Source organism: Martes martes, assembly GCF_963455335.1.
Source record: "Martes martes genome assembly, chromosome: 4".
Lineage (NCBI taxonomy): Eukaryota > Metazoa > Chordata > Mammalia > Carnivora > Mustelidae > Martes > Martes martes.
The window spans coordinates 89,807,659-89,834,649 of NC_137891.1; the positions used below are offsets into that span (position 1 = coordinate 89,807,659).

Below are 26,991 nucleotides of genomic sequence, written 5' to 3' on the forward strand. Positions count from 1 at the left end.
TCCACTTACCACTGTACCTTACAAATATTATCATTTCCTGTTTGTGCCATGACACAGAAAAGGTAGGAAGCACTGCTTTAGGCTAGTTCTTCTCCCTGTTCCTTTTATCCTGACTCCCAGCTCTACAGATGTGAACCAAGAAGTTAAACCTCACTGCTCTAAGACCTGTAAGAATACTCAGTAATTGTTTATGCTGCTTGGGCAAAGATATATTCTAGGGTTCTTTTAGGAAATACCTTTTTAGAAAATTAAAAGTTGAAGGGAAGAGGGGAGTTTCCTCTGAGGTAACTTCCAAGGGCAACAATATAGACTAGCACAATTTTTATACCACAGTAAGAATTCTTCAATATTAAAACAGCATTATGCATACTTGAAACTAATATAATACTGTTGGTTAATGATACTGGAATTAAAATGATAAATAAATAAAAACAACATTAACTGAGAAAGAACCCACATTAAACATTTTGTACAATTATAAATCACTCAGGGTGGTAGGCAAAATTCTAATGGCCCCAGCGCTTCCCACCCCCTGGTAGCCACCACATCTTCACATAATCCCTACTTCTTTAGTGTGGGTGAGACCGACAACTTGTTTCTAAGGAATAGAACATGGCAAAGATAAGGGAATATCGCTGCATAGGTGTGCTACATTACATGGCAAAAGTGAATGGATCTTGTACATACAGTTGAGGTCCCTACTCAGTTGATTTCCAGTTAACCAAAAGGGTTATAACTGTGGGCCCGACCCAATCAGGTAAGTCTCTTAGAAGACTGTCTAGAGGTAGAGAAGCAAAGGAACCCCCTCTCTCTCTGCTGCTGGCTGTAAAGAAGCAAGCTGCCACAACCCCTACAGCCACCCAGAAATAAATTCTTCCAACAACCTGAGGGGCTTAGAAGATGATCCTTCCCTAAGTGACTCTCCTGATAAGAAAGCAGTTTGCTCATACCTTGATTTCAGATTTGTGAGACGCTGGCAAAGAGAACCCAGCGAAGCCATGCCTCGACCCCTGACCCACAGAAACTGTGGGACGATGAATGTATGTCATGTTAATCCACTAAATCTGTAGTCATTTCTTACACAGCAAGACATAATGAACACAGAGGCAAAAAGCTCTGCCCACACCTCACCTGCACATCCATGCTAGTTGGCTCCTCCAACAGATGGAGCAGTTGTTGTTTCTCTTGAGACAGCTGTTCTATGAGCTGCTTCTGGGCAGCCAGGCTCTGATTCAGTTCTTCAATTCTTCTGGAGCAAAGAAAAAGTCAGAACAACACTTACAGTCATGATACTATTATTGCCTTTATTATTCAGCCCATTCCAAAGACAGCATAATCGAGTCCAGTCAGTTTTTACCTTTGTGGGTCACGGAACTCATACTTTTTCTCAGAAGGCCACATATTCTCTGCTGTAGCCCCCTCTATGTACACAAATGACCTTGTGCTTACATATTCACTAGGTTCACAGACCTCCTGAAGCTGACCCATAGATCTACAGATCATAGGTATGTAACTCTTATAATAAGAGCCCAGAAGCTGTGTTTCTGGTTGTTATTGTTCCATTCAAGAAATAATTTCTGGATAACCATTATATAAACTCACACACCCTACCCAATACCTGGGAATATAAAGTTGGAAAGCATACAATCTCTGCTTTGTAGTAACTTTTTAAAAGATTTATTTATTTATTATTTTAGAAAGAGAGCAGGAGGGAGGGGCAAAGAAAGAGAGAGAGAGAATCTCAAGCAGACTCCCAGCTGAGCACAGAGCCTGATGCAGGGGTCAGTCCCACAATCCTGAGATCTCATAACCTGAGCCAAATCAAGAGTCAGATGCTCAACCGACTGAGCCACGCAGACAACCCTCTGCCCTGTCGAAACTTAAATTCTTTTGGTGTACGTGTGTTATGTCAGGGGTTTGGGGAGTGGGGAGACACAGCTACAAAAACAAATAACAGGAACAGAATGTAAGGAGTGCTACCATGACACAGGCGCCCACCTTATATAGAGTACACTGAGCGCTGCTGTGGAACTGTAGGAAGAAAGAGTGAGTCATTGAACTTGAAACAGTCTGTGGGACTTCAGGAGACAAGATTTGGAAAACTGGACTGTTTTCCAAGTACAGGGAGGAGCTTGAACCAAGGAACGAAGTCATAAAGATACAAGATACTTTGGAGGAAGAGTCACTGGAACAAAGGCTGCAGGGGAGAGGTGAGGGCTAGAGAAGAGGCTGGAAATTCAGACTTGGATTTAGATTATCAGACCATGCACAGCATGCTGAAGTATACAAACTATAGCTTCCAATCAACAGCTATTCCTCATCTGCTATGTGCAAGTGCTAAGTATATCCTGCTGTTTCTCTTAAGTCTTAGAATACTAGAGATACCTGTCCTTGGAAAACACACTGGTACTAAATGAAATATTTCCAATTGTCGTTATTATTCTTATGTAGGTGTATAAGGCAGGGATAATACCTTGGGAGGGAAATAGTTGGGAGAAATGTGAGGGGTGCCCAAAAGTCAAATAGGAAGCACATAGACAAATTATAAATTTATTTAAATTTTATAATTTATTTAAAATTTAAAATTTATAAATTAATTTATAAATTATAAATTAATTAAGGCTGTGAGGGTCAGCTAAGATTTGTGTAGGAACTTTAAAAGAACTTTAAGGGGCGCCTGGGTGGCTCAGTGGGTTAAAGCCTCAGCCTTCGGCTCCGGTCATGATCCCAGGATCCTGGGATCGAGCCCCGCATCGGGCTCTGCTCCGTGGAGAGCCTGCTTTCTCCTCTCTCTCTGCCTGCCTCTCTGCCTACTTGTGATCTCTGTCTGTCAAATAAATAAATAAAATCTTTAAAATATATATATATATATTAAAAGAACTTTAAAAACTTAAAAATATCATGCAAATGCAAGCTATATAATAATTATGATGATGAGGGGCACCTGGATGGCTCAGTCAGCTAAGCACCCGACTCTTGATTTTGGCTCAAGGGGTGAGATCAAGGGTGATCTCGGGGGTGAGATCAAGCCCTGAGTCCGGGTCCATACTGGGTGTGGAGCCTGCTTGGGATTCCCTCTCTCCTTCTTCCTCTGCTCCTCCTTGCCCCCCCCCACCTGCTTGTGCTCTCTCTCTCTCTCAAGAAAAAAAAAAAAAATAGGCCACCTGAGTGGCTCAGTTAAGCTACTACCTTCAGCTCAGGTAATGATCCCAGAATCCTGGGATCGAGTACCTCATCAGGCTCCCACCTCCATGGGGAGTCTGCTTCTCTCTGTGAACTTCTCCCCTCTCATGCTCTCTCTCACTGCCTCTCTCTCTCAATAAATAAGTAAATAAAAAAGAGTAATTGTGATGATGAATGTGGATTCCATATCAAATTCCCCATGGTCTCTATGCTAGAACATTCCCTTTTTTCTCAAGCCTCCAACCTTACTTATCCCTTTGACCCTCAGTCTCTATAGATGATCTATTCTCCTATTTTACAGTACAAAGTTGATAAGGCCATTTGATATGAACTCCCTAACTTATTAGTCACATGTTTTGTTTGTTTAACAAGTGTTTGTTGGGATACAGACATGAGACAAGAATTTCAGGGAATCTAGCAGGGAAAATCTGAAATCAAATATAATGTCACACTGAGAACTGTACAATAATGGTTGTGTACATAAAACAAGGCAAAAATATAGAGACTTAATTCTGCCGTCACAAAAGCACTCACAGAAGCGATGCCTGTGTGAGTTTTGAAGTATGAATAGGAGTTCACCAGGAAGGAAAAACACAGCAGATGCTTTCCACAGAAGGAAGAGCATAAGCAAAATTCAGGAGACCTGACATAGCATCATTTGCTTCTGGAGGCGATGTGTGAATTCAGGATTTAGATGCCTACAATGCTTGCGGCCAAGTTACACAACTTTCTCAATGCCAGTTTCTTCATTTATAAAGTATAATAAATAATCCCTACCTCTAGGGTTTTTAGGAGAATTAAACAACATTATAGTGCTCAGCTCAGTTGTACTGTAAGAGTGAACCAAACTTTAGTCATCATTGTTATTACTAGTCATGTACCAGTGAAGTGTGAAGGGGTCGTGGTGGGGATGAGTCTGGAAAAATCAGGGGTCAGATCATAAAAGGCTTTGACAACCATGCTAAGAAGAATGGATCTTACCTCCTGAAGGTGTTGGAGAGCATTTTATTTTAATTTTTTTAAAGATCTATTTATTTGAGGGAGAGAAAGTAAGTGGGGTAGAAGGCAGAGGGACAGAATCTTCAAGTGGACTCCCCGCTGAGCACAGAGCCTGACATAGGGCTCGATCTCATGACCCATGAGATCATGACCTAGGCCAAAACCAAGAGTTGGACACTTAACTGACTCAGCCACCCAGGCGCCTCTGGAGAGCATTTTAAATGACTCTGCCATGTCAGTGGTCAGATCTGTGGCTCAAAAAGATCACATTACTCATTGTAGGTACACTGTGTGTTTTTCACCTATCCAGTTAAAAACTACTGAACGCTTTTTATGCCACATAGTACCATGTATCTAAGGGCCTAAATTAAGTGTCAGTTTGATACTGTTGAATTTTCCACTTCAGAACTTTTCTGAATTGTTAGATTATAATAAAATAGAGAGTGGCAGGACAGGAAGTAGAGAAATAATTAGGAAGTTGCTGCATTAACCTAGACAGAGGTGACCTCAACGATTGCCCACTTACTTTTAGAAGAAAACTCAACTTCCTTATGGCATACAAAGCCAGCACATTCAGACCTTATTCCCAGTGTAGCTAGACTCCCACTAGTCTTTCCCAGACCCTCTGCTCTAGTTATGTAGAACTATTTGCTGGTCTTGAAACATGCCGTTCCCTCTGCCTCCCTTGCGTAATTTCTCATCAGCACAGAGTTTTTCCCTTTCCTACCCCTTTCCTACACTATTTCTTTGAACTCCTATTCATTCTTCAAAACCCAGCTCAGATGTCATTGCCCCCAGGAAACTTTCAATGGCACCTTACTCTTTTAGTCTGGAACAGATGAGAATCCTCTATGTTCCATGAGCATCCCACGCTACTCCTATCAGAGAACTTCTTAAAATCACATAACATGTTTTTTACCGAAAAGACCTGGGTGTTTCATCTCTATAACCTTTGTGTTTAGGCCAGTGTCTGGCATGTAGGAGGTGCTCAATAAACGTAACTAAGTGAGTCCATATCTCTTGTTTGCCACCATTTGACCATTGTTCTACTAATACCTGACAGCTAAGAAGTGAGTTCTGTTAATGGATACTGTGGAAGACTCAACACTAAAAAGAAAATCCTTGGTTGTGGTGGCCATGAAGTCTTAGAAATTATGAAGGTCTACTCTAGGGCCTTAAAATGGACCAGCACAGCTGATATATGCTTTTGTCACCTCAAGAACAAGCAAAAGACAAGTGACAAACAGAGCACCAGAGGCACTTACTTGTCCCGCTGGGCCAGGGTCTCAGTGTATTGGTGAGGATCAACCCGGTCAGTTGGTACCTCATCCCTGTCTTTGGTGACTCCCTTCAGTTTCTCAGAGAGCTCCAGGTTACACTCTTTCTCTGCTTCCACCAGAGCTGCCATGCGCGCGGCCTCATTCTTTGCTAGCCTGGATTCCTGCAAAAAAGAATGAAAACTTTTTTACAGAGGCTGCGAAGTCCCACCCAGGTTAGGAGCCCAAGACTGTGGACACTTGGATGAGTCTGAGAAGGAAAGGAGGGAAAGAAGAGGTGAATGCCGGGAGGCAGAGCAGTCGGGAAATGGATGAAAAGGGGTCCGGAGCCATGGATCTCTGAAAGTCCTGCTCACCTCCTGCAACAGCTGAATCTTATTCTCCAGGAGCTCGTGAACATGCTCCGTCTCCTGCTGTCTCTCCTCAAACTGGCGCCGGAGCTCAGCTTCATTATGGCTGTTGAGATTCTCCACATCAGCCCTGAAACCATAGAGCATTCGCCAGTCAGATCTAGTCATATAATTTACCAAATGGACCCATTTAGGTTGTTTCAGCAATTCAGAGTCACGCTGATGAGAAAAAAAAAAAAAAAAAGGAGTGTTTTTCCCTCTGCAATTACTTGTGGAACTGCTTTTTCCAAACTTTTCAGGTAATCTTTCAGGAACTCTAATATTTTTGTTGCTTGTAAATCGGAACATACTTGACTTCCTAGAGTCTTCATATCGCTATCACTTCAAGAGGAGAATCTTTCATTTGGGAGCTGGGCAGGCATCAAATGGTTCAGAATTCAACATCCATGTTCCTCTGTCCCTGGTCTCTTCCATTTAGACTGTTCTCCCAGAGTGCTTTGCTAATTCCCTGTCTTTCTTGCTTTTTGAGTTTAAAGTGTTCCTTCCATTTAGGGTGCTGGGACAGAATATCCATTTGGACAGGCACAGAAACGCTCTCTTCTTTTACAACCAGTAACCCACAGGCTGTCCTGAATTTGGGTTACCTATCCATTTTCCCCATGGTCCCATGCAGAGAACAGACATTTAATCTATGAGGCTCGGGGTTCTGGCCCAGCTTTGCTTCTCTGATGTCCTTAGGAATGAATGTCCAGGCACTAGCATGAAGCGGGTAAGGTGTCACCAGCTTATTTATAGCTAACGACAGCTGCCCTTGGATATTTGAGGATTAACAATTTGGAGGCAATATCAGGTGCTGAATGATCTTAATTCCGGTTTGGTTGTATTCCTGTTTTAAGCCATTTGTTGAGAACCATGGACCATCTTCTTGTTCTCAAAGCAGAGAACAATATTATGCCTTCATAGGTTCATGATAAATCAAAGCTGCTCTAACCAAGCCCAGTGGTACTTTAATGTTTTGACCCACAAGTCTGTGTCTATGAAGACCAAAGGGGGCTTTCCCAAATTATGGGATTCTTTGGTTGATAATGGACACTACTCGGTACCATCTCAGAGGCTCTATTTTCTGGAGTTCCCACATCATTATACAGATTGGGGGTGGGAGTAGAGGGTCTTGGTTGTACAAGGGACACAACTCAAGAAAATAACTCAAGACCTGCAAACAAGGCAGACTTCAAGAATCATCAACTTTAACTTGGACTTCATATTCCTTGATAAATGCAACAGACAACAGCTAACTACAATATCTTGAGAATGGAAGTTACACATTTTCAGAGTAACTCGGCAGGGAATGCCTGATTTAATAGACTACAGCTGTTGTAAAGTCACAAGGGTGTTGAATTTGATGCCAGAAATGTGGGCTCTGCCACTCATTTGAGACTTTAATGTACCTTAGTTTTCTCATTTCTAAAAATAGGGTAATGCCACCCAATTAGAAGTTAAACTGACATAAAACATGTTTAAAAGCATTATACAAATCTCAAAATTAATTTCTCAATCATAAGTTTTCCTAAAGTCTGTTAGCTCGTTTAATGTCTTAGTAAATCTTTAGTAATACTAGCATCATGTGTACAATTGAGTCTGATTTTGAGTATTCTGATCTTGCTGGACTGTCATCCTAAATATCAAGAAATATTATAGAGGGGCACCTCAGTAGCTCAGTTGTTAAGCATCTGCCTTCAGCTCAGGTCATGATCCCAGCGTCCTGGGATCAAGCCCTGCATCAGGCTCCCTGCTCAGCCGGGAGTCTGCCTCTCCCTCTCCTGCTCCCCCTGCTTGTGTTCCCTCTCTCGCTGTCTCTCTCTCTGTCAAATAAATAAACAGAATCTTAAAAAAAAAAAAAAAGCAATACTGTAGAGACAGAAGGAATGCCAGATGAGATTAAATGCATACAGATCCCAGAATAGAATCTAAAAATTATTTTAATAGCAATTTTAACAATACTTGTTATTGAAAACTAAGGGGTTTTTAATGACAAAATCAATAAATTATAAAGTAACCATTTTATCAATACAAAAGTATATAAAGAAAAAAAAGAACAAGTCTTCTCCCCAACAAAAACTCTTAATCTCATTTCCCTGATACAAGTAATGTTAAGAGTTTGGTATATAAAACTCTAGGTTTTTTGTTAGTTTTGTTTGTTTGTTTGTTTTTAAGCATAATCAAGCAAACACATGTAGACACAGAGGAGACTGTATTTACACAAAGGGGCTTATACCGTAAATATCACCCAGCGCTCTTCCCCGCCTTGATTAGTCTACCAGGAACCTCCCACCAAGACAATAATATAGCGCTAACTCATTCTTTTAAATGATTGCAAAATATTCCACAGTATGGTTATATCAAAATGTATTCAACCATTGCCCGGGTGATGGATAGCTATTTCTAGTTTTTTTTTTTTTTAATTAAATTTTTTATTTATTTTCAGCGTAACAGTATTCATTGTTTTTTCACCACACCCAGTGCTCCATGCAATCCATGCCCTCCCCAATACCCACCACCTGGTTCCCCCACCCTCCCACCCCGCCCCTTCAAAACCCTCAGGTTGTTTTTCAGAGTCCATAGTCTCTCATGGTTCACCTCCCCTTCCAATTTCCCTCAACTCCCTTCTCCTCTCCATCTACCCTTGTCCTCTATATTATTTGTTATGCTCCACCAATAAGTGAAACCATATGATACTTGACTTTCTCTGTTTGACTTATTTCTAGTTTTTTGCCATATAAATGTTTTTGCAGTAAACATCCTTCTGCATTTACTCTTTCATACTCATACTTTTATTTTATTTTTCTTCGTGCTTTTATTTTTGAGGGATAGAATCATTTTAGAGATTATCTGGTCAAAGGTAATATGTTTTTTTCCCTTTGGTAGGTAGTGCTACATACCAAAAATGTTGCCATAGTTCACTCTCACCAGCAGTGTATGAGAGTGTCCACTTTTCCCCAAATCTATGTCAGCCCTTGATGTTATCAGCTGTTGAATACGAAGTTTATAATCTTAAACCAGGTAAATTCCCAATCTACCTCAAGGTCTGTCAGATCTAGTAACAAGGAGAGCCAAAGGGAAAGAAAGCACATTGTCTGAGTTTCTAAATTGGCCACAACAATCACATATCAGAGTTAAGATGAAGGAATTTGATTCCAAATCTACTATTTTCAGATTAATAAACCAGACTCTTGAAAGAACCAAGAGTTCAACTGCTTCAAACTGCAACTCACCATGTTTTATCTAGATGCTGTTTCTTGTCCTGGAGTTCTCGTTTCAGGCTCTCTACTTCAACCTTCAGCTCGATGTTCTGAAAAGCACACAGATATTAATTGTCATTGACTGTCTCACACCCTCTGTGCTGGAACCAGGTTCCTACTTGAGTCTTGCCTTGGTCTACAGCTTCTCATTTTATCCCAGCCCTCTTCACGACCCATGACATAAGCAAGAGTCAGATGGATCAGTAACCCAGTCAAGGATGAATGGACTATGCAGCTTTGGGATTTTCCTGGAGCTACTTATCTATTCTCCCAAGCCATTCATTCTTGCCCCTGGATGAAGAACACCACCAAAGTCTGTTTGTTCTCTGAAGCATCGGAGGATAGCGTGTATATTAAAATAATTTTTTCTTACCCATGTAAATCTGCTTCTGAAAGCCAAATTGCTATATATAGAATTATAACTTCAATGTAACTGGGGACTTAATTATTTAAAGAAATTATGTTGCGAACGTTTTTGAAAACAATACACTGCCCTTACCGTTAAATTGGATTTTCAAAAATTGCAATTGCTTAAGGTGATAAGGGAGTCTGATGGTAAATCTATGAAGGAGACCATTTTTGTTGAGGTGAAACAGCAACAAATTACAACTTGACAAACACAAAAGGGAAATAACATCCCAGGAGAAGTAAAGTATGAACAGAGATTTGGTGAAATGTTGTCCACGGAATGTCCAATACAGCTTGAAAGGCCTGGTGAACGGTGAAGAGTGGGAAATCAGTGCAGAAAATGTTTACAACTAGTTTGTGAAAGCCATGGTAAGACAACTGAATAGTAGTCAGTAGACAACAAGAATTCATCAGGGAGCTTTAGGCAAAATATTGCCATGATCAGGTCTGTGTTGACGGAGGAGTTTACAGTAGATGTAAAAAAGGTGAATGAGTCAGGAAGCAACTGCTCAGAATAGAGACAGGGACTGTCTAGGGTCAAAGAGGTAGAGGGAACAAGACTTAAAAGGCATTTCCAAGGGGAAATCTGTGGGGCTTGCCGGGGTGTGTGTGTGTGTGTGTGTGTGTGTGTGAGAGAGAGAGAGAGAGAGAGAGAGAGGAGCAAAGACATCGCTGAGATTTCTAGCATGTGGGTGGTAATGCATACTATTAACCAAAATAGGGAACAGAAAAAGAGGAGCAGGTTTGTCAGGGAACCTAACGAGGAGTCTAAAAATACTAGTCAGGGCTTTGCTTTATTAAGGCGTAGAGCAGCATATACAGAGAATGTACTCACTAGAGAGTGTACACACTAGTACACACACAGGAGAGTGTACACAAAGTTAGTCCCTTCCCTGAATACATAATATGAAGCAGGAAGCATTTCATCAGTGTATGTCATGGACTCCATCACGTGCACCTCAGTTTTCCCACAGGTATAGTGCGGTTGCTTTTCTCTAAAAAGTGAAGATAATGAAGTCTATTCCACAGGGGGCTTTGTGCAGATTCAATGGGATAAGGGACATAATACACCTAGAACTCTGCCTTGCACACGACTGCTCAACAACCTTATGTTCACTGGCTAACAGGTGCCAGTCAAGAGATCCCTGCCCCACCAGGAAAAATATCTAAATCTGAAGAAATTAAAAATGGAATGTTAACTACCCTGGAATTAAAAGAGAAAAAAAGAAAAAAGGGGAAAAAATGGAGGATGCAAATTCTGTGGGTTCTCTCTGTTCCAAATCCTAGATAAGAAAATGAAGTCAACACTTGAATTAATTTGGCAAGATTCCAGGTCCCTCATTTTAAAGATAAGGAAACTGAAACTCGAAGACTTCCTCTAAGATAAAAATAATAAAAGAATGTAGCATTCCATTTTTGCTCCAGCATTTCAGCCAGAGACCACCCCAGGAAGCACTGCCAATTTTTGCTTGATTTAGTAGAATGTGGTAAATTATGGAATTAGGGAATGTGCTACATTAGGCAGTTAAGTGTTAAGTATAGTGGTCAAGAACACAGGCCCTGAAGGTGAGAAAAACCTCAACCTCCTCAACTATCCAAGGAGGACCATAACTCTTACTAGGGTGTTAAGAAGATTAAATGAAATAATGCACAAAACGTACATTCCACAATCCATGGCATGCAGTAAGCATTCAGAAAATGTTAGCTATTATTAACCATAAAAACAAAAATTCACCCTCTTTGACTGGGACAGCTGAACTTTTCAACCAATCCTGTGTTAAACTAACATTATGTCATGGAAAGGAAAGAAAATTACTAGGCCAAAGTTGGGCTATCCCAGACACCTGCACATGAATACACACGCAATCTGAACAGTCTTCCCATGAGCTTTATCCTCCTGTGATAAGTAGAAAAGACAAAGGAAAAACAGGGAAAGAAAAGAACAAAGAGGAAAGATGAAAAATAGAACTACTTCTCCAGGCCTTGGTATTGAGTCCACTGAATCAAACAGACAATAAAGTTTATAAGGTTCAGGTCAAACTGCTAAAATAGTTTCATCTCGGGGCGCCTGGGTGGCTCAGTCATTAAGCTGCCTTTGACTTAGGTTATGATCCCAGGGTCCTGGGATCGAGCCCCACATTGGGCTCTCTGCTGGGTGGGAATCCTGCTTCTCCCTCTCCCACTCTCCCTGCTTGTGCTCCCTCTCTCACTGTATCTCTCTCTCTCTCTCTGTGTCAAATAAATAAAGTCTTTAAGAAATAATAATAATAAAAGAGTTTCATCTCCACAAGATGAGAGCCTGAATCTTATATCAATTATTCCAGGGGATCAAAGTACTTTCACGGGTGTTAACAAAATCTACCACATGGAAATGCGAGTTCATAACCAACTGACAGCATTATGGTCTCACCCTTCTGTAACCTCTTTCTGCAGAAAAATCTCTGTGTGATTTATCCCATTTATTCATTCTCCATTAGCAAATATTCATATGTAAATTGTCCAATTCTAAGTACAGCTGGAGTGGATCCCAAATTAACCCCATCTGCTTGCTTATCTAATCACTAAGTATTGTCAGCTTTTGGTTACGATATCTGAGGAAATTTTTGTACTCAAGAAAGGCGCGGCTGGGTTGGCGAGGGGAGAAAGCTTCTTTTTCTACATGTCCCCAGAGGAGTATTCACCCATCTAAGTGAAGAAAAATTTCACTGATGAAGCTAAAATTAAATGACTGGGAATACAATAAACCTTCATTATAACGTTAGTACCTAGAGCTTGAGAACTGGGCTAATGATGAGCTTGTAGATCAACTGTGTTTAATCAGACTTTCTCTGTGTCACAAATTGTTTCCAGAAAAACTGCGTGATCAGAGTCTTGACAGCAATCAGTGTTAAATACAGGATTCTCCTGAACTGATTTCCACCCTGGTGTTTACTGCAGGGTCCAACACAGAACTGAGCTAAAAGCAACCAGTGGTAACTAATTACCTAACTCCTCTCCAAGGCTTCCACTTAAAAAAAATAAAAAATTAAAAAAAAAAAAGATTTTATTTACTTGAGAGGGGGAGAGAGAGACAGAGTGAGAGAGCATGAGAGGGGAGGTCAGAGGGAGAAGCAGACTCCCCATGGAGCTGGGAGCCCGATTTAGGACTCGATCCTAGGATTCCAGGATCATGACCTGAGCTGATGGCAGTCGCCCAACCAACTGAGCCACCCAGGCACCCCAAGACTTCCACTTTAACTCTACAAATCGATCCACTGCTCATAACTTCATATTCATGCAAGTGTGTGTGTGTGTGTGTGTGTGTGTGTGTGTGTGTTTCGATTACTCTTCAAGCACCTTGAGAACAGGGACTATGTCTTATTTTATATCTCTCATAATTTGCTGCTGGGGTAAGAGCAGGCACTTAAAACGAAAGAAAAAAAAAAAGCTTGACCACATACAGTCATTGATAAAACCAGCAAGCAAAGTATGTGTTAGAGATTAAAGGTTGCTGGAACCAAAGTTCTTCCCATTGCCGTTCTTGACCTCAAGAAGTTCTCTGTGTCACAAGATGTGAACTGGGATCAGTGAGTGAAGGAAATGGATATCACATCTTTGCAAGACAGTAGGTTATATGCCAGAGAGGAGCACAGCCTTCCATAGAAGAGTCCTTATTTGCGACAAAAATAAATATGGCCAGATCTCACTTTAAATCAATTCTGTAAACTAAAATGATTCAAGAAGAAATAGGTTAGCAGGAAAGAGTCTCCAGATCTTATGAGCAGACCCTCTTATAATGTGTAATTATTCAAAGTGAAAACTAACTCTAAGTGGGTGAGTTTTATTTATTTTTTTTTAAGATTTTATTTATTTGCCAGAGAGAGAGAGAGTACACACAAGCAGGCAGAGAGGCAGGCAGAGGCAGCGAGAGAAGCAGGCTCCCTGACGAGCAAGGAGCCCGACGCGGGGCTCGATCCCAGGACCCCAGGATCATGACCTGAGCCGAAAGCAGCGGCTTAACCAACTGAGCCACCCAGGCGTCCCGGGTGAGTTTTATTTTAAATTTTTTTCTTTTTAGAATTGTAACTTTCAAGTAAAAGTGTAGTTCATAAATACTTTTGTATAGAGAGTAAATTTCTTTTCCGGACCTCTCTGATACCACTGGGGCAAAGTCATAGCTCTATAAAACAGGGTGAAGTATTGACTATTTTCATGACCAAGGGACAAATGACTGGTCCCTACAAATCCCTAGAAACACATTTGAGTAGCTTCCAAGTGAGTTATTTGTAGATGAAGTTACTTTCCATTCACCCAGTTTTAAAGCAAAAATAGAACTCTAGTAGGTCTAAATATCTGGTTCTGTCATTAACTGTGTGACGCTGAACTAGTCATCCCCCAAATTTTCTGTTTTTATACAATTAATTTAAATAGAGCCTCCCCTCTTGCCCATAAGAATTATAATACAACCCCCATTGCTCATTTCAGTTGATGTGAGACACTTAGCCAGAATGTGTTCAAATGCAAAACATAAAGTTCTTAGACCCTAGGGTAAAGGACAGATTTTATTCTTTCTCTTGTCATCTACTAGCACAGTGAAGCCCCAAATTAGACACATACATTGTCCCAACATGTGACAAGTGTCCTTCATTGTCCTGGAAAGGACAATACGGCAGTGTCTTCAACTTCAGTAACAGAAGACTACAAGACAAGGGCACTCTTTTGCCAGAGACTGCCTTAGTGTCCAGTCCCCCAAAGAGATGGAAAAAACCAAGTGGAAAAGTTTCGACTTATACAATGCAAAATACAAGGATCCACATTCAAATAACAAAACTCCTCTATTCAGGTCACTCTTTCAAGCCCTACACTTGTCAGTTCTTAGCAGAGGCCTGAAAACTATACCATTTCCTTCCTAGCCCAGTTTACCTTGGTTAGACAAACACAGACTGAATCCACATGGAGGCCATGGATGGGTTCTCAGGTGACTAGGTATTTGGACAGATGCAGCCAGGGTTCGTGTGTGTGTGTGTGTGTGTGTGTGTGTGTGAGAGAGAGAGAGAGAGAGAGAGAGAAAGAGAGAGAGACACACATACAGAGACAGAGACAGAGACAGAAAGGATGCTCACTGGGAAGAAGACAGGGTAGCTGACTTGTGAGATTTGTATTTTCACCTAATTCTAGTACTCTAATAGGTACTAGAAAGAGCAAGGCAGTCTCAACCACAGTCCTCAGGGAATGTGCTGCCTATAGGGGCCATTAACCAGACGATTATAATAGAGTGTGGTAAGCAGAGGAGACCTAACAGCACTGGGCTGGCTCAGTCTGTGGAGCATGCATGCTTGATCTCAGGGTTGTGAGTTCGAGCCCCAGTGACATCTTAAAAAACAAAACAGAACAAAACAGAAACTGAGGAGACCTAGCATCAGGTAGCTGAATGGAAATGCATGCGGGTGGGAGGTATAAACGGCAGCACATAGACAAATCCTGTAACTTCCAGCTTTAACCTCCAAAGAAATAACTCCTAGACTCAACTCAGGTATGTCCCACCTTGGGTTGCCCTTCCTCTCAGCTCCCTCATTCTAATCTTTCAGGGAGGAAGCCTATAAATCAGAAACCACAGAGCTGCTGAGGGAACATAAAGGAAGGTGGTACTCAGGGCAGCATGGGGTACAATGCAGTGTCTGCAGAGGCCTCTTGTAGGCTTAAGGGATGGAATGTAGAAAGGACCCATGGGGACTCCCTGGCTGGATACAGACAGGCCCCTCAGGGAACCCCCCTCAACACAGCCAGAGGCCCTCACTGACCAATGGGTTACTTACAACCAGGCACAGTTACCAAAAAAGGGAAGATTCCATTCGTGGCCATCCTTCCTCACCTTCCCACTTTAAATCAGCCACCACCCACTGCCTCCCTGCGGACAGTCTCTCCTCTGCTGTCCTGTCCGCTGCTCCCTTGTGGTGTATTCAATAAACTACTATCTCCTTTGTTCTGCCTCAAGTGAATTCTTTCATTGTCTGTGCCACCGGCTTCCACCCAATCGTTGCCCCACATTTGGAGGCCCCTGTCCGATCAAGAGACACCCATTTAGACACTACTGGTTAGACTTTAGAATGAAAGTCTAACCTGGGTTCAAATACAAACTCTCTCACATTTTATTAGGTTGAATCATATGAAAGTGCAAATATTCAGCCATTTTTTACAGTTTCACATAGTTCATCCTCTGCATTCTAGAGGTAAAACACGTAATCTAAGTTTTCGTTGCTAACAGCACTTTCAGGGATATTGAAAAATTAAAGGAAAAGACGTAAGTGAAAATATTTAACATATGGTGGGTGTTCAATAAGCATTAGTTTCCCCATAGGGAGTAAGATGCATGAATCATAGAAAAGAGAGAGCACTCTTTCTGGCCAACCCTGAGTTTAGGAACCTAAGAAAAGACAGATGAAAATGAGATGATGTCAGGATACCTGGGTGACTCAGTCGGTTAAGTGTTTAACTTTTGATCTCAGCTCAGGTCTTGATCTCAGGGTTGTGAGTTCAAACCCTGCACTGGGCTTCACACTGGGCATGGAGCCTACTTTAAGGAAAAAAAAAAAAAAAGGTGTCTTTGGATTTTGATGGTGCAGGAGCCTGTGGGGGAGGGAAGAGGGGGAGTATATAAGAAACCATTGTACCTTCTGCTCATTTTTGCTCTGCACCTAAAACTGCACTAAAAGACAAAGTCTATTTTAAAATATGGGGGAAAATAGGAGAGGTGTCTTAGGCTTGTTTTATTTAGACTCTGAGCTCAGAGATCCCAATATATACACTGCCTTGGTGTTCACACTGATCTGTAACTTAAACCCTTCTCAGCCACCCTTTAAAAATCTTGGTGGAGTCCCAGAACCCTCTGTTGATGTGGCCCAACTGAGCTGGCAAGTGAGAAAACATACACAGAAATACCAATGATCTCAGTGATTCTCTCCCCCTCCCAGCACATTCCTTAGCAGGACGAATCTCTCTCACTTTGGCTGGAGCCTCTCTGTTCACAAATAGGCTTGGCTGGGCTTAATTTAGCGAAGTGCAGACCTCCTTGTGAGAGCCAGGGCTGAGGATAGAGCCCCTGCAATCCCCAGGACACCTTCTATAGAGACAGGAATGCAGCCCCACCGAAGGGGCTGAAAGGATTACCCAGAATGATCTGTTTCCCTCAGCTATTCAGGAATGGAGCTCAGGGGAATCATCCTGGGCTTTCTGTGACTTCTCTTTGGCCACCAAGTATAGAATTGGGATAAGTAGGGTTGCTTGGGTGGCTCAGTCATTACGCGTCTGCCTTTGGCTCAGGTCATGATCCCAGCGCTCTGGGACTGAGCTCCGCATCGGGATCACTGCTCAGCGGAGAACCTGCTTCTCCTCTCCCTCTGCCTACTGCTTGTGTCCCTCTCTCCCTGTCTCTCTCCCTGTCAAATAAATAAATAAAATCTCACTAACAAAAAAAAAGAGAGAGAGAGAGAAAGAATTGGGGTAAGTAAAAATTTACTCTGGAGTTAAAAGTATAAAATCTATATTAATTTTTCTATAGCTACACTGGCGCACGGGACACCAACGGCTTACTAAATATTTTAAAGTTACCTGTGGCATCTAATCTAACATGATTTGACATTCATGTCCAAATTCAGCTCTCAATTCTGGATTGACACTTGCTTCAATGCATTCTCCAAAAAGGACAAAGCCACTCGGTAGTGTTCTGCAAAGTGCAGGACAGAGTCCATTTCTCACCCTGAAGTTGCATTACAAACTGGAATCAAAGTTCAAACACCTGAGTCACTCCTCCAAAGTTTCACTGTGTCCTAAAGCCGGGCGCTCTGGTCAGGCAACTCTTCTGAATTAATACCTCTGCTTGGGGCCAGGGACAGTCCTTGGACTGTAGACTCCAAGCTGTGTGGTCCAGGATAGCAACCACGAGCCACATGGAGCTACTGACCCCTTAAGATGTGACTAGTCCAAACTGAGATATGCTGTAAGGATTTCAAAGACGTAATGCACAGTGGGTTGCAAAAACTAACCAAAACTAAAGAATATATAAAGTCTTGATAATTTTTAAATATTGACTTCATGTTAATAATATTTTAAACGTATTATTAACATTCATTTCATGTGTTTCTTTTTACTTTATGTTGTAATGTGGCCACTAGAAAACTGTAAAGTACATCTGTGGCTCCTTTTACATTTCTGTTGGACAGGGCTGCTCTATAAGATGTTAGGTAAAAGGCATACTAGTTTCAAGTACATTGCATGAAGACATGCTCTGACCTGCATCACAGTTAGCTCGGCGGTATAAGAGCACCTTTCAGGCTTTTCATGGGCTTATGGCATTCATCAACCAACGTAATACAAGTGACTCTAGCTAATTATAAGTGAAGCAAAACTATCTAGGGAGTTGATAAGAGGTGATACCAGGTGATGGAACAAAAGTCAGATCGTGGGGCGCTTGGGTGGCTCAGTCAGTCAAGGGTCTTTGGCTCAGGTCATTATCCCAGGGTCCTGGAATCCAGCCCTGAGTTGGGCTCTCTGCTCAGTGGGGAGCCTGATTCACCCTTCCCCTCTTCCTCTGCTCCTTACTCCTGTGCCCCCCTCTCCCCCTCTGCCCCCCACTTGTGCTCTCCCTCGCTATCTCTCTCTCTCAAATAAATAAATAAAACCTTAAAAAAAAATAAAGGCAGATCACAGTACTACTCAAACTACGTTCACACAGTGAACAGCACACGTCAGGAAGGAGGACCCCCTCTGTCTTCTCACCAACATTAGCACAGTGCCTACACACAGAAGAATAGTATATATTTAGCAAATGAAAAGATGTTCAAAATAGAAATACAACCCACTCAATTCTCACTGTCAAGAATTTCCTTGTCTTATACATTCTTTTCTCGGTTCATTGGATTTCTACTTCTGCCAGTCCTTGGAGAGACTGCTCAGTTCTAAGATGTTCACCTGGAACACCAGCTTCTGGATCTCTCAGGTAGAGGAAGCAGCAAAGGAAGTCCCCTTTCCACCTTTTCTGTGCAGATGAGATGGCCCTCACTGGCAACTTCTGGGCATTTGAAATTGATCAACAAACTTACTAAGTTTCCATGATGGGCTCAACACTGTTGAAGATTATGTTGGAGCTACAGAGGAAGTTTGAGATCAATCCAACCCACAGAGTGTTTCTAATCTAGAAGGAGATAAGAAATACAATCATGGAAAGATGATTGCCAACTAGAGATTAAATAATGGGTGCTACGGGACACCTGGGTGGCTCAGTTGGTTGGGCTGCTGCCTTCAGCTTGGGTCATGATCCCACGGTCCTGGGATCGAGTCCCGTATCGGGCTCCTTGCTCAGCGGGGAGCCTGCTTCTCTCGTTGCCTCCGCCTGCCACTCTGCCTGCTTGTGTGTACTCTCTCTCTCTCTGACAAATAAATGAATAAATAAAATCTTTTTAAAAATAAATAAATAAATAACGGGTGCCATATAATGCATCTGAACTGTAATTACGGGTAGAGCAGAATGAAAGATGATTTCAGGCAGTAGTGATGAGAAAAGGCCCACCTGAGCAGATGCAATCTGAGTTGGACTCTGAAACCTGAGTAGGGTTCAGATAGGCAGAGAAAAAGGATACAGGTGTTCCAGGTGTGAACAAGGATGTATCGGCAGGAATGAGCCACATGAGGGGGAGTGACTCACTCCAGGAATATGTTTGCAAATACACAGTGTGAGACTAAAGCTTGCTTCTGACTTCATTAAGATTACTGAAATAACTGGAAGAAAACTGACAGTCTCCTACCGCCACATCAATCCACTCACCAGCATCTGTGCTGACACACTCTGTCTTTCTACTTGTGACCACAGATCAACTGTCCATGCTCCCGTCTAAAGCCAAACCTCCCACCTATGCACTAGGTCTCATTCTCTCTACTGCTCAAAAAAAAAAAAAAAAAAAAAAAAAAATCCAGAGACACCTGAGTGGCTCAGTTGGTTAAGTGGCTGCCTTCGGCTCAGGTCATGATCCCAGAGTCCTGGGATGGAGTCCCACATCGCACTCCTTGCTCAGCAGGGAGCCTGCTTCTTCATGCCTGCCACTCCCCTTCTTGTACTCTCTGACAAATAAATAAATAAAATCTTTAAAAAATAATAATGTCCAGAAAGTCTCCCCTCTCTCCTCTACTAATATTTCACTTTCTACTGGAAAATTCTGTTGCTGTATAAATGTGCTATCATTCATCTATCTTTTAAAAAATAATCTTCTACGGACCCCACTCTGCTACTAGTTAATTTCCTGTTTCTTTGCTCTCTGCAACAAAAGTCCTCAACATACTGGGTCATACTCACTGATTCAACTCCTCCTCCTGGTTGTTGTTAAACTATTGCAATCAGGCTTTTGCCTCTACCAGTCCACCAAAATGACTCCAATTAAGATCACGAAGGGCATTTGTGTTGTTAAATCCAAAGGTCAGTTCTTAGTCATCATATTACTTGACTATGATTTGGCATTTCAAAGGTTGATCCCCTCCCCTTCCATTACACACTTCCTTCATTTGACCTCCACAACTCCAGACTCTCTTGGTTTTCCTCTTACTTCACTGGTTGTATCAATCCCTTTCTCCTTCGCTGATTCTCCCTCCTTTCCCCCAACTGTTAATGTTAGCATGACCCAGGGCTTAGCCTTCGGTCCGTTTCTCCTCCCCCTTGGTAGGTCAAACTCCCTTGGTGATCTCATCCAGTCTCATGGCTTTAAATACCAACTATATGCCAATACCTTCAATATTTGTATCTCCAGCACAATGCTTTTCCAGAACTCCAGACTTACATACTCAACTGCTTACTTGATATTGTCACTGGCAATGTTCAACAAATATCTCAAACACAAAATGCCCCAAACTAACTCCCACTCTCCAGTCTCAAACCTATTCTGTATATAGACTTCCCTATCTCAAGTATAACAACTCCACCCTTCCATCTTCTTAAGCCAAAAGCCCTGGGGTCTTCCTTTATTCCTTTCCTTCTCTCATTGGCTCCTTTCACAGCCAATCCATCAGCAGTTTCATTGGTGTTCCCCTCACTGCTTATCCCGGCATCATTGACTGCTATTACCCTAGTCTGATCACCACTGGCTCCTATGTTAACTACTACAATGGCTTCCTAGTCACTGTCTTGGCCTGTACCCTTGTCCTTCCTTCTACAGACTATTCTCAATACCATAGCCACAACGATCTTTTCAAAAGTCAGATAGGACTATTATTCATCAGATCATTCCCCTGCTTAAAACCCTTTAATGGTTTCCCTTGTCATGTGGAGTAAAAACTGAAGTCTCTAAAATTATCTACAAGGGCGATTCTGATCTACACCAGCCCCTTTACCTCTAAGGCCTCACCTCCCAACATTCCCACTGTTTCTCACGTTGGTTTGGCCACAATGGTTTTCTTGCACTTTCTCTGCCTGGAATGTTCTTCCCCCTGTTATCTGTTTGGCCAACTTCCTCATTTCCTTCAAGTCATTGCTTAAAAAATCATTTCCTATGGCATAGCTACTCTGGAAAACAGTTTGGCAGCATCCTCTAAGTTGAAATACATGATTATTATACGTCCTAACAATTCCACTACTGGGTATTTACCCAGGAGAGAGAAAACAAAAACTTGGACATGAAAATTCACAGCAGCTTAATTCACAACAGCCAATCACTGGACACAACCCATATGCTCATCAACAGGTGTATGGAAATACAAATCACATTGTATTCCTATGATGGAATATTATTATATTATTCAGCAATAAAAAGGGATGAACTACTGACATAACAAGATGGACAAACCTCAAAATCGTGGTAAGTCAAAGAGGTTCAATACCAGAATCTATACCATATTACTCCATTTATGTGAAATTCTAGAATAGCAAAACTAAGCTACAGACAGAAAGGAGATCAGTGGTTTCCTGGAGCCAATGGTGTGAGAGAATTGGCACCAGTGGGACATGCAGCAACTTTTTTGGGTGATGGAAATGTTTCACCTCTCAATTGTGTGCTGGTTGTGGCATGGTTATAAACATTTGTTCAAATTCACCAAAATGTACACTTAATACAATCAATTTAAACAAAAAGATCAAAGGGAAACAGAAATGATAAAAAGCAAGTGGCGACGCAAACAACCAAGTGCAAAGGGTAAGCACGGAGCTCAGCAGAGACCACCAGTCTGGGATGCCTTCAGTGTCAGGTCAGCCTCGAGGACTATACATATTGTGAGGGTAAAACCCAGTAATGAGTCTTCCTCTGTTGGCCACTAACTTCCCTTTCCATCTCCTTTCTGCAAAATAAGTGGGAGGATTGGACAGACTCTCACATGGTTCCCCATGATCCTTGCCTCCCGGTGTTCACACCTTTGTGTAATCCCTCCCCCTTGAGTACTGGCAGGACACATAACTTACTTCTTCTTTTTTTTTTTTAAGATTTTATTTATTTATTTGACAGAGAGAGGCACAGCAAGAGAGGGAATACAAGCAGGGGGAGTGGGAGAGGGAGAAGCTTGATTCGAGGACCCTGGGATCATGACCTGAACTGAAGGCAGACTGAGTCACCCAGATGCCCCTTGCATAACCTACTTCTAACCAACAGAACATGGCAAAGGTGACAGAATGTCACTCCTATGATTATGTTAAGTTTTGAGACTCCTTTTTGCTAGCAGACTCGCTCTAGAGCCTGCTGACTTGATGAGATAAGTGGCCATATGGGGCAAGTTCACATGGCAAGGAACAGAGGTGGCTTCAGGGAACTGTGGGCATCCTCTAGCTAACACCCAACAAGAAGCCAGTAGCCTCCATCCTACCACCACAAGGAAATGAATTCTGTCAACAACCCACATGACTTCAGAAGCTGATTCTTCCCTAGTCAAGCCTTCAGATGAGAACTTTGCCTGGCCAATATTTTGGTTGTAGCCTAGTGAAACTCTCAGCATACAACTCAGTGAAGTCTTGCCTTTACTGCTCACAAATGAATGGTGAGATAATAAATACGTAAGTGTTTTTTAAAATCACTTTTGGGGCACCTGGGTGGCTCAGTGGGTTAAAGCCTCTGCCTTCCACTCAGGTCATGGTCTCAGGGTCCTGGGATGGAGGCCCACATCAGGCTCTCTGCTCAGCAGGGAGCCTGCTTCCTCCTCTCTCTGCCTGCCTCTCTGCCTACTTGTGATCTGTGTGCCAAATAAAAAAATTAAAATCTTTAAAAATAAATAAATAAATAAATAAAGTCACTTTGTAAAAATGGCCTCCCTGACTACTTTTTTTAAAAAGATTTTATTTATTTAGGGGGCACCTGGGTGGCTCAGCAGGTTAAAGCCTCTGCCTTCAGCTCCGGTCGTGATCCCAGGGTCCTGGGATCGAGCCCTACATCGGGCTCTCTGCTCAGCAGGGAGCCTGCTTCCTCCTCTCTCTCTGCCTGCCTCTCTGCTACTTGTGATCTCTGTCTGTCAAATAAATAAATAAATAAAATCATTAAAAATAAAAAAAAATTTTTTTTAAAGATTTTATTTATTTATTTTAGAGAGAGAGCACAAGCAGGGTGGCAGGGGAGGAGCAGAGGGAGAAGGAGGCTCCCCACTGAGCAGGGAGCCAGATGCGCAGCCTGATCCCAGGACCCTGGGATCGTGACCTGAGCTGAAGGCAGGCGCTTAACCCACTGAGCCACCCAGGCAACTCCTTGACCAGTTTTTGGGTTTTTTTTAAGATTTTATTTATTATTTGACGGAGAGAAACACAGTGAGAGAGGGAACACAAGCAGGGGGAGTGGGAGAGGGAGAAGCAGGCTTCCCAGTGAGTAGGGAGCCCGATGCGGGGCTTGATCCCAGGACCCTGGGATCGCGACCTGAGCCAAAGGCAGACACTTAATAACTGAGCCACCCAGGTGCCCCCAATTGACCACTTTTTAATACTGCAAACTTCCCTCTTCTCTTACACTTTTTGACTCCCTCACCCTGCTCTATCTTTTTCTCTTTTTCCCCAAGAAGGTTTATTACTTTCCAATATTGTACATATTTACTTACAATATTTACTATTCATTGTCTGTTTACTCATGCCAGAATACAAATTCCATGAGGGTAGGAATGTTAGTCTGTTCTGCTCATTGATATATAATTGAACTACCTCCAATAGCATCTGGAACGTAGTATGTGTTCAATAAATAGTTTTAAATGAATGAGGCCTAATGCTTAGGTTTCAACTAGGATCAATCTATCCTAATTTTTAGCAGAAACAGAGCACTACTAATCACCAACAGTCACAAACGGAGACATCTCAAATCTACTGTTAGGTCACCTCTGAGTCTGTTCTTCCCCAAATTAAAAAATCCAATTCCATTGCCTTTTTCTCATAAAACTCCTTTTACTGATTTTTCAGTCTCATTCTTCTGATTTCCTCTGTACTCCTGGTACTTCTCTGTACTTCCACACAACTCTGACAGGGCAGTGTACAGGCATAAAGACAGGCTGGTTTCTATTACGTTCCACACGGCAATCTGCACCTGTTTCACAAGTAAAAATAGAGGTCGATTCTGCCTCTCAGTGTAGATATACCAATGAGACAATGCCACCTCTTCCTGCCACAATCTTGGTGAAAGCCACTATGAAAGTAGATAACATTTTACTAGAACTCCTTCTTTTCTCGTTGGTCAGTCCTTAACACAATGTAGAGTTCTTCACTAAGAGGCATCATTTGCATCTGAAAGAGTGACTAACTTTAAATTCTAAAGAATGTGCCCAGGCCTTGCTTATTAACTGAGGAATCAGGCCATGTAGCTTCTGGTCTACCAGGTACACGCCCTCAGGCTATTCATGGCACATCTGGTCCTGTGAAAAATGGGGACAAGACATCAACTTCCTGGAGCTATAATACGGCTGAGATTAAAATATGTGTAAAACGCAGAGAACGGTGCCCCGCATGTAGTGAACACTAAATGGACATCTTCCTCCCTTGGGCTTAAATGGGAAGCATTTAGCATCTATTTTCCATGTGTCTGTGTGAGTTTGGGGAAAGGGAAGAGAGAATATGGGACAAAGAAGGACAGAAAGGGCCTACGCATGGGGAAAACACTGACACCAGAGACAGGACCAGACCTGGGTCTAGAAACTCTATCTAGAAATAGATAGAGGAGGAGTCGTCAGGCTGTTTTTCTCATGACCGCTTATTTTCCTCCCACTTATATCAAGACACCGTAGGCCCTGGGGACATACTCTGGCACCTTGAAGAAGCAGGGGAAACAGAGGAAAGAGGGGAGAGGGAAAGTAGGAAGCTAGCCCTTGAGGGTAGAGAACACCTCAGGAGGAGCTCCAGGTCAATCACTAACTGCAGTGATTCACACCAGCCCCCCTATATGGCCCCTGCATGACCTACCTTTCTCCAGCTGAACTAACTGCTTGCTCTCACCCCAGTTACTACTATCCTGACTCTCCCTGGGTCCTCTGAGGCTGTAAAGGGTTTGGCAGCAAAGGTGGGCTTCTCCACAGTCCCACAGCCTGGAAGGGATCAGCGAGAAAGAAGACTTCGAATGGACACTGCTCCCTACCTTTAAGAGATTTGCTCCCCTGAGCTCTAAGGTCTGCTATCTTCATTTGATTTCTGTGTGAGAAGACCCTAGGCTCCAGCTCTGGACACAGTCGTTCCCGACTTCGGAGTGGACTGACAGCAGCACCACTTGTCATCAACCCAGTTGTGCCAGTGGGCAGGACAAGACGGTTTGTATTGAGCATTTACTCAGCTTGACTAGGGAGGATCTGGACAGGGAGGCCTGTGGCCCTGTCTCTGAGAGGGACAGCCTCAGACAGAAGCTCTGAAATCTGTCAAGAAAAGTGCCCAGAAGGATCTGCTTCCTTCTGGCCCTCAGCCAGGACCTAGACTCTCTGTTTGCAGCTCCAGGCCATGGCTCCCCTTTTGGCAGCCTCCTTCCACTTTCCCAGTGGGTTGAAGGAGGGCTTCCCCCTCAGGCCTCCGTGCAGGCTTTCTAGAGCACTACGTGCTCAGAGAGATGGTTTCCTACCCTTCAAGGCAGCAGGGCCTTGCCTGAGGCCGGGGGATGAAAAGCCGGCATTACAAGGCAGCCAGTGCCTTTCATTTGCTCCCAACCTCTTCAAGCCAAGTTTCCAAATAACAGGGACAGTAACTGCCCAGTGCAGCCCAAAGTCCGTTCTCAAGCTGTCTGGCAAAGGGCCACCAGACTATTACTAGCTTTCCACAGAACGGCATGTACCAAGTTGGAGCACTGTCTTTTGGTGTGTGGGTGGATTAGCTGCTATTTAACACGATAGGGCGGGATCCTTTCCAGTTTGCACCAGCCCTCAGTATGCACCTTCTCCGTGTATAACAGAGCTGCATTTCTCTGTGAAGCAAGTTGAACTTGCTTACCTGAGACAGCAAAGGCCAAGAGCAGGAAGCAGAGCAAAACAAAAAAAAAAAAAGAGAGAGAGAGAGAGAGAGAGAGAGAAGAGAGAGGGAGAAGAGGTAGGTAGGCTGAGGAAATACATATTTTCTTTCGGAAGCACACACAGAATAGAGAATCACTTATCTGGGAATTGCTCTAGCTCCTGCTGTGTAATAGTCTATTTTAGCTCAGTAGTGCAAAGGGGAAGAAAGCATCTGACAAGTGTATAAATCCCTTGAACTTCTGCTGAAGACCAAGGAAGTCACTGCAAATATGGGAACAGGCAGCAAGGCCTCTATCTAGAAATAGACCATTAGCTTGTTCTGTGACCTTAGGTAAGTGACTTTACTATTCTGGACCTCAGTTTCCTTATCTTGAAAATAAATTAGGGAAAGCTAAGTGAATGGTATATAGAAACTATATTATTTTTGCAACTTTTCTGTGAATCTACAATTATTCTAAAATAAAATCTTTCTTAAAAAGTAAAGGGGTTACCATATGATCCAATAATTCCATCAACGGTATTTACCCAAAGAAGATGAAAACACTAATTCAAAAAGATATATGCATTCCTATGTTTACTTATTGTAGCATTATTTACAATAGCTAAGATATGGAAGCAGCCCAAATATCCATCTATAGATGAATAGAGCTTTCTAGAGCACTATGTGCTCAGAGAGATGGTTTCCTACCCTTCACGGCAGCAGGGCCTTGCCTGAGGTCGGGAGATGAAAAGCTGGCATTACAAGGCAGCCAGTGCATTGTAACAGATAAAAAGATGCAGTACGCGGGGCGCCTGGGTGGCTCAGTGGGTTAAAACCTCTGCCTTCGGCTCAGGTCAAGATCCCAGGGTCCTGGGATTGAGCCCCACATCGGGCTCTCTGCTCAGCAGGGAGCCTGCTTCCTCCTCTCTCTCTCTCTGCCTGCCTCTCTGCCTACTTGTGATCTCTCTCTCTCTCTCTGTCAAATAAATTAAAAAAAAAAAAACTTAAAAAAAAAAGATGCAGTACACACACACACACACACACACATACACTGAAATATTACTCAACCATAAAAAAGAATGAAATCTTGCCATTTGCAA

The 26,991-nt window shown here is 42.6% G+C and overlaps 1 protein-coding gene across 4 annotated transcripts in view; it reads right to left on the minus strand.

Moving 5' to 3' along the window:
- Positions 1–26,991, minus strand: part of LOC308342466 (myomegalin-like) — a 177,126-nt gene that overhangs the window by 98,687 nt on the left and 51,448 nt on the right. For all 4 annotated transcript variants that reach the window (XM_080802904.1, XM_080802899.1, XM_080802902.1 and 1 more), the window contains 4 exons: positions 9,082–9,158; positions 5,816–5,939; positions 5,448–5,623; positions 1,132–1,249 (listed from right to left, as the gene is read on the minus strand). In XM_080802904.1, the coding sequence (XP_080659030.1) occupies positions 1,132–1,249; positions 5,448–5,623; positions 5,816–5,939; positions 9,082–9,158 (495 nt within the window). The remainder of the gene's footprint in view (positions 1–1,131; positions 1,250–5,447; positions 5,624–5,815; positions 5,940–9,081; positions 9,159–26,991) is intronic.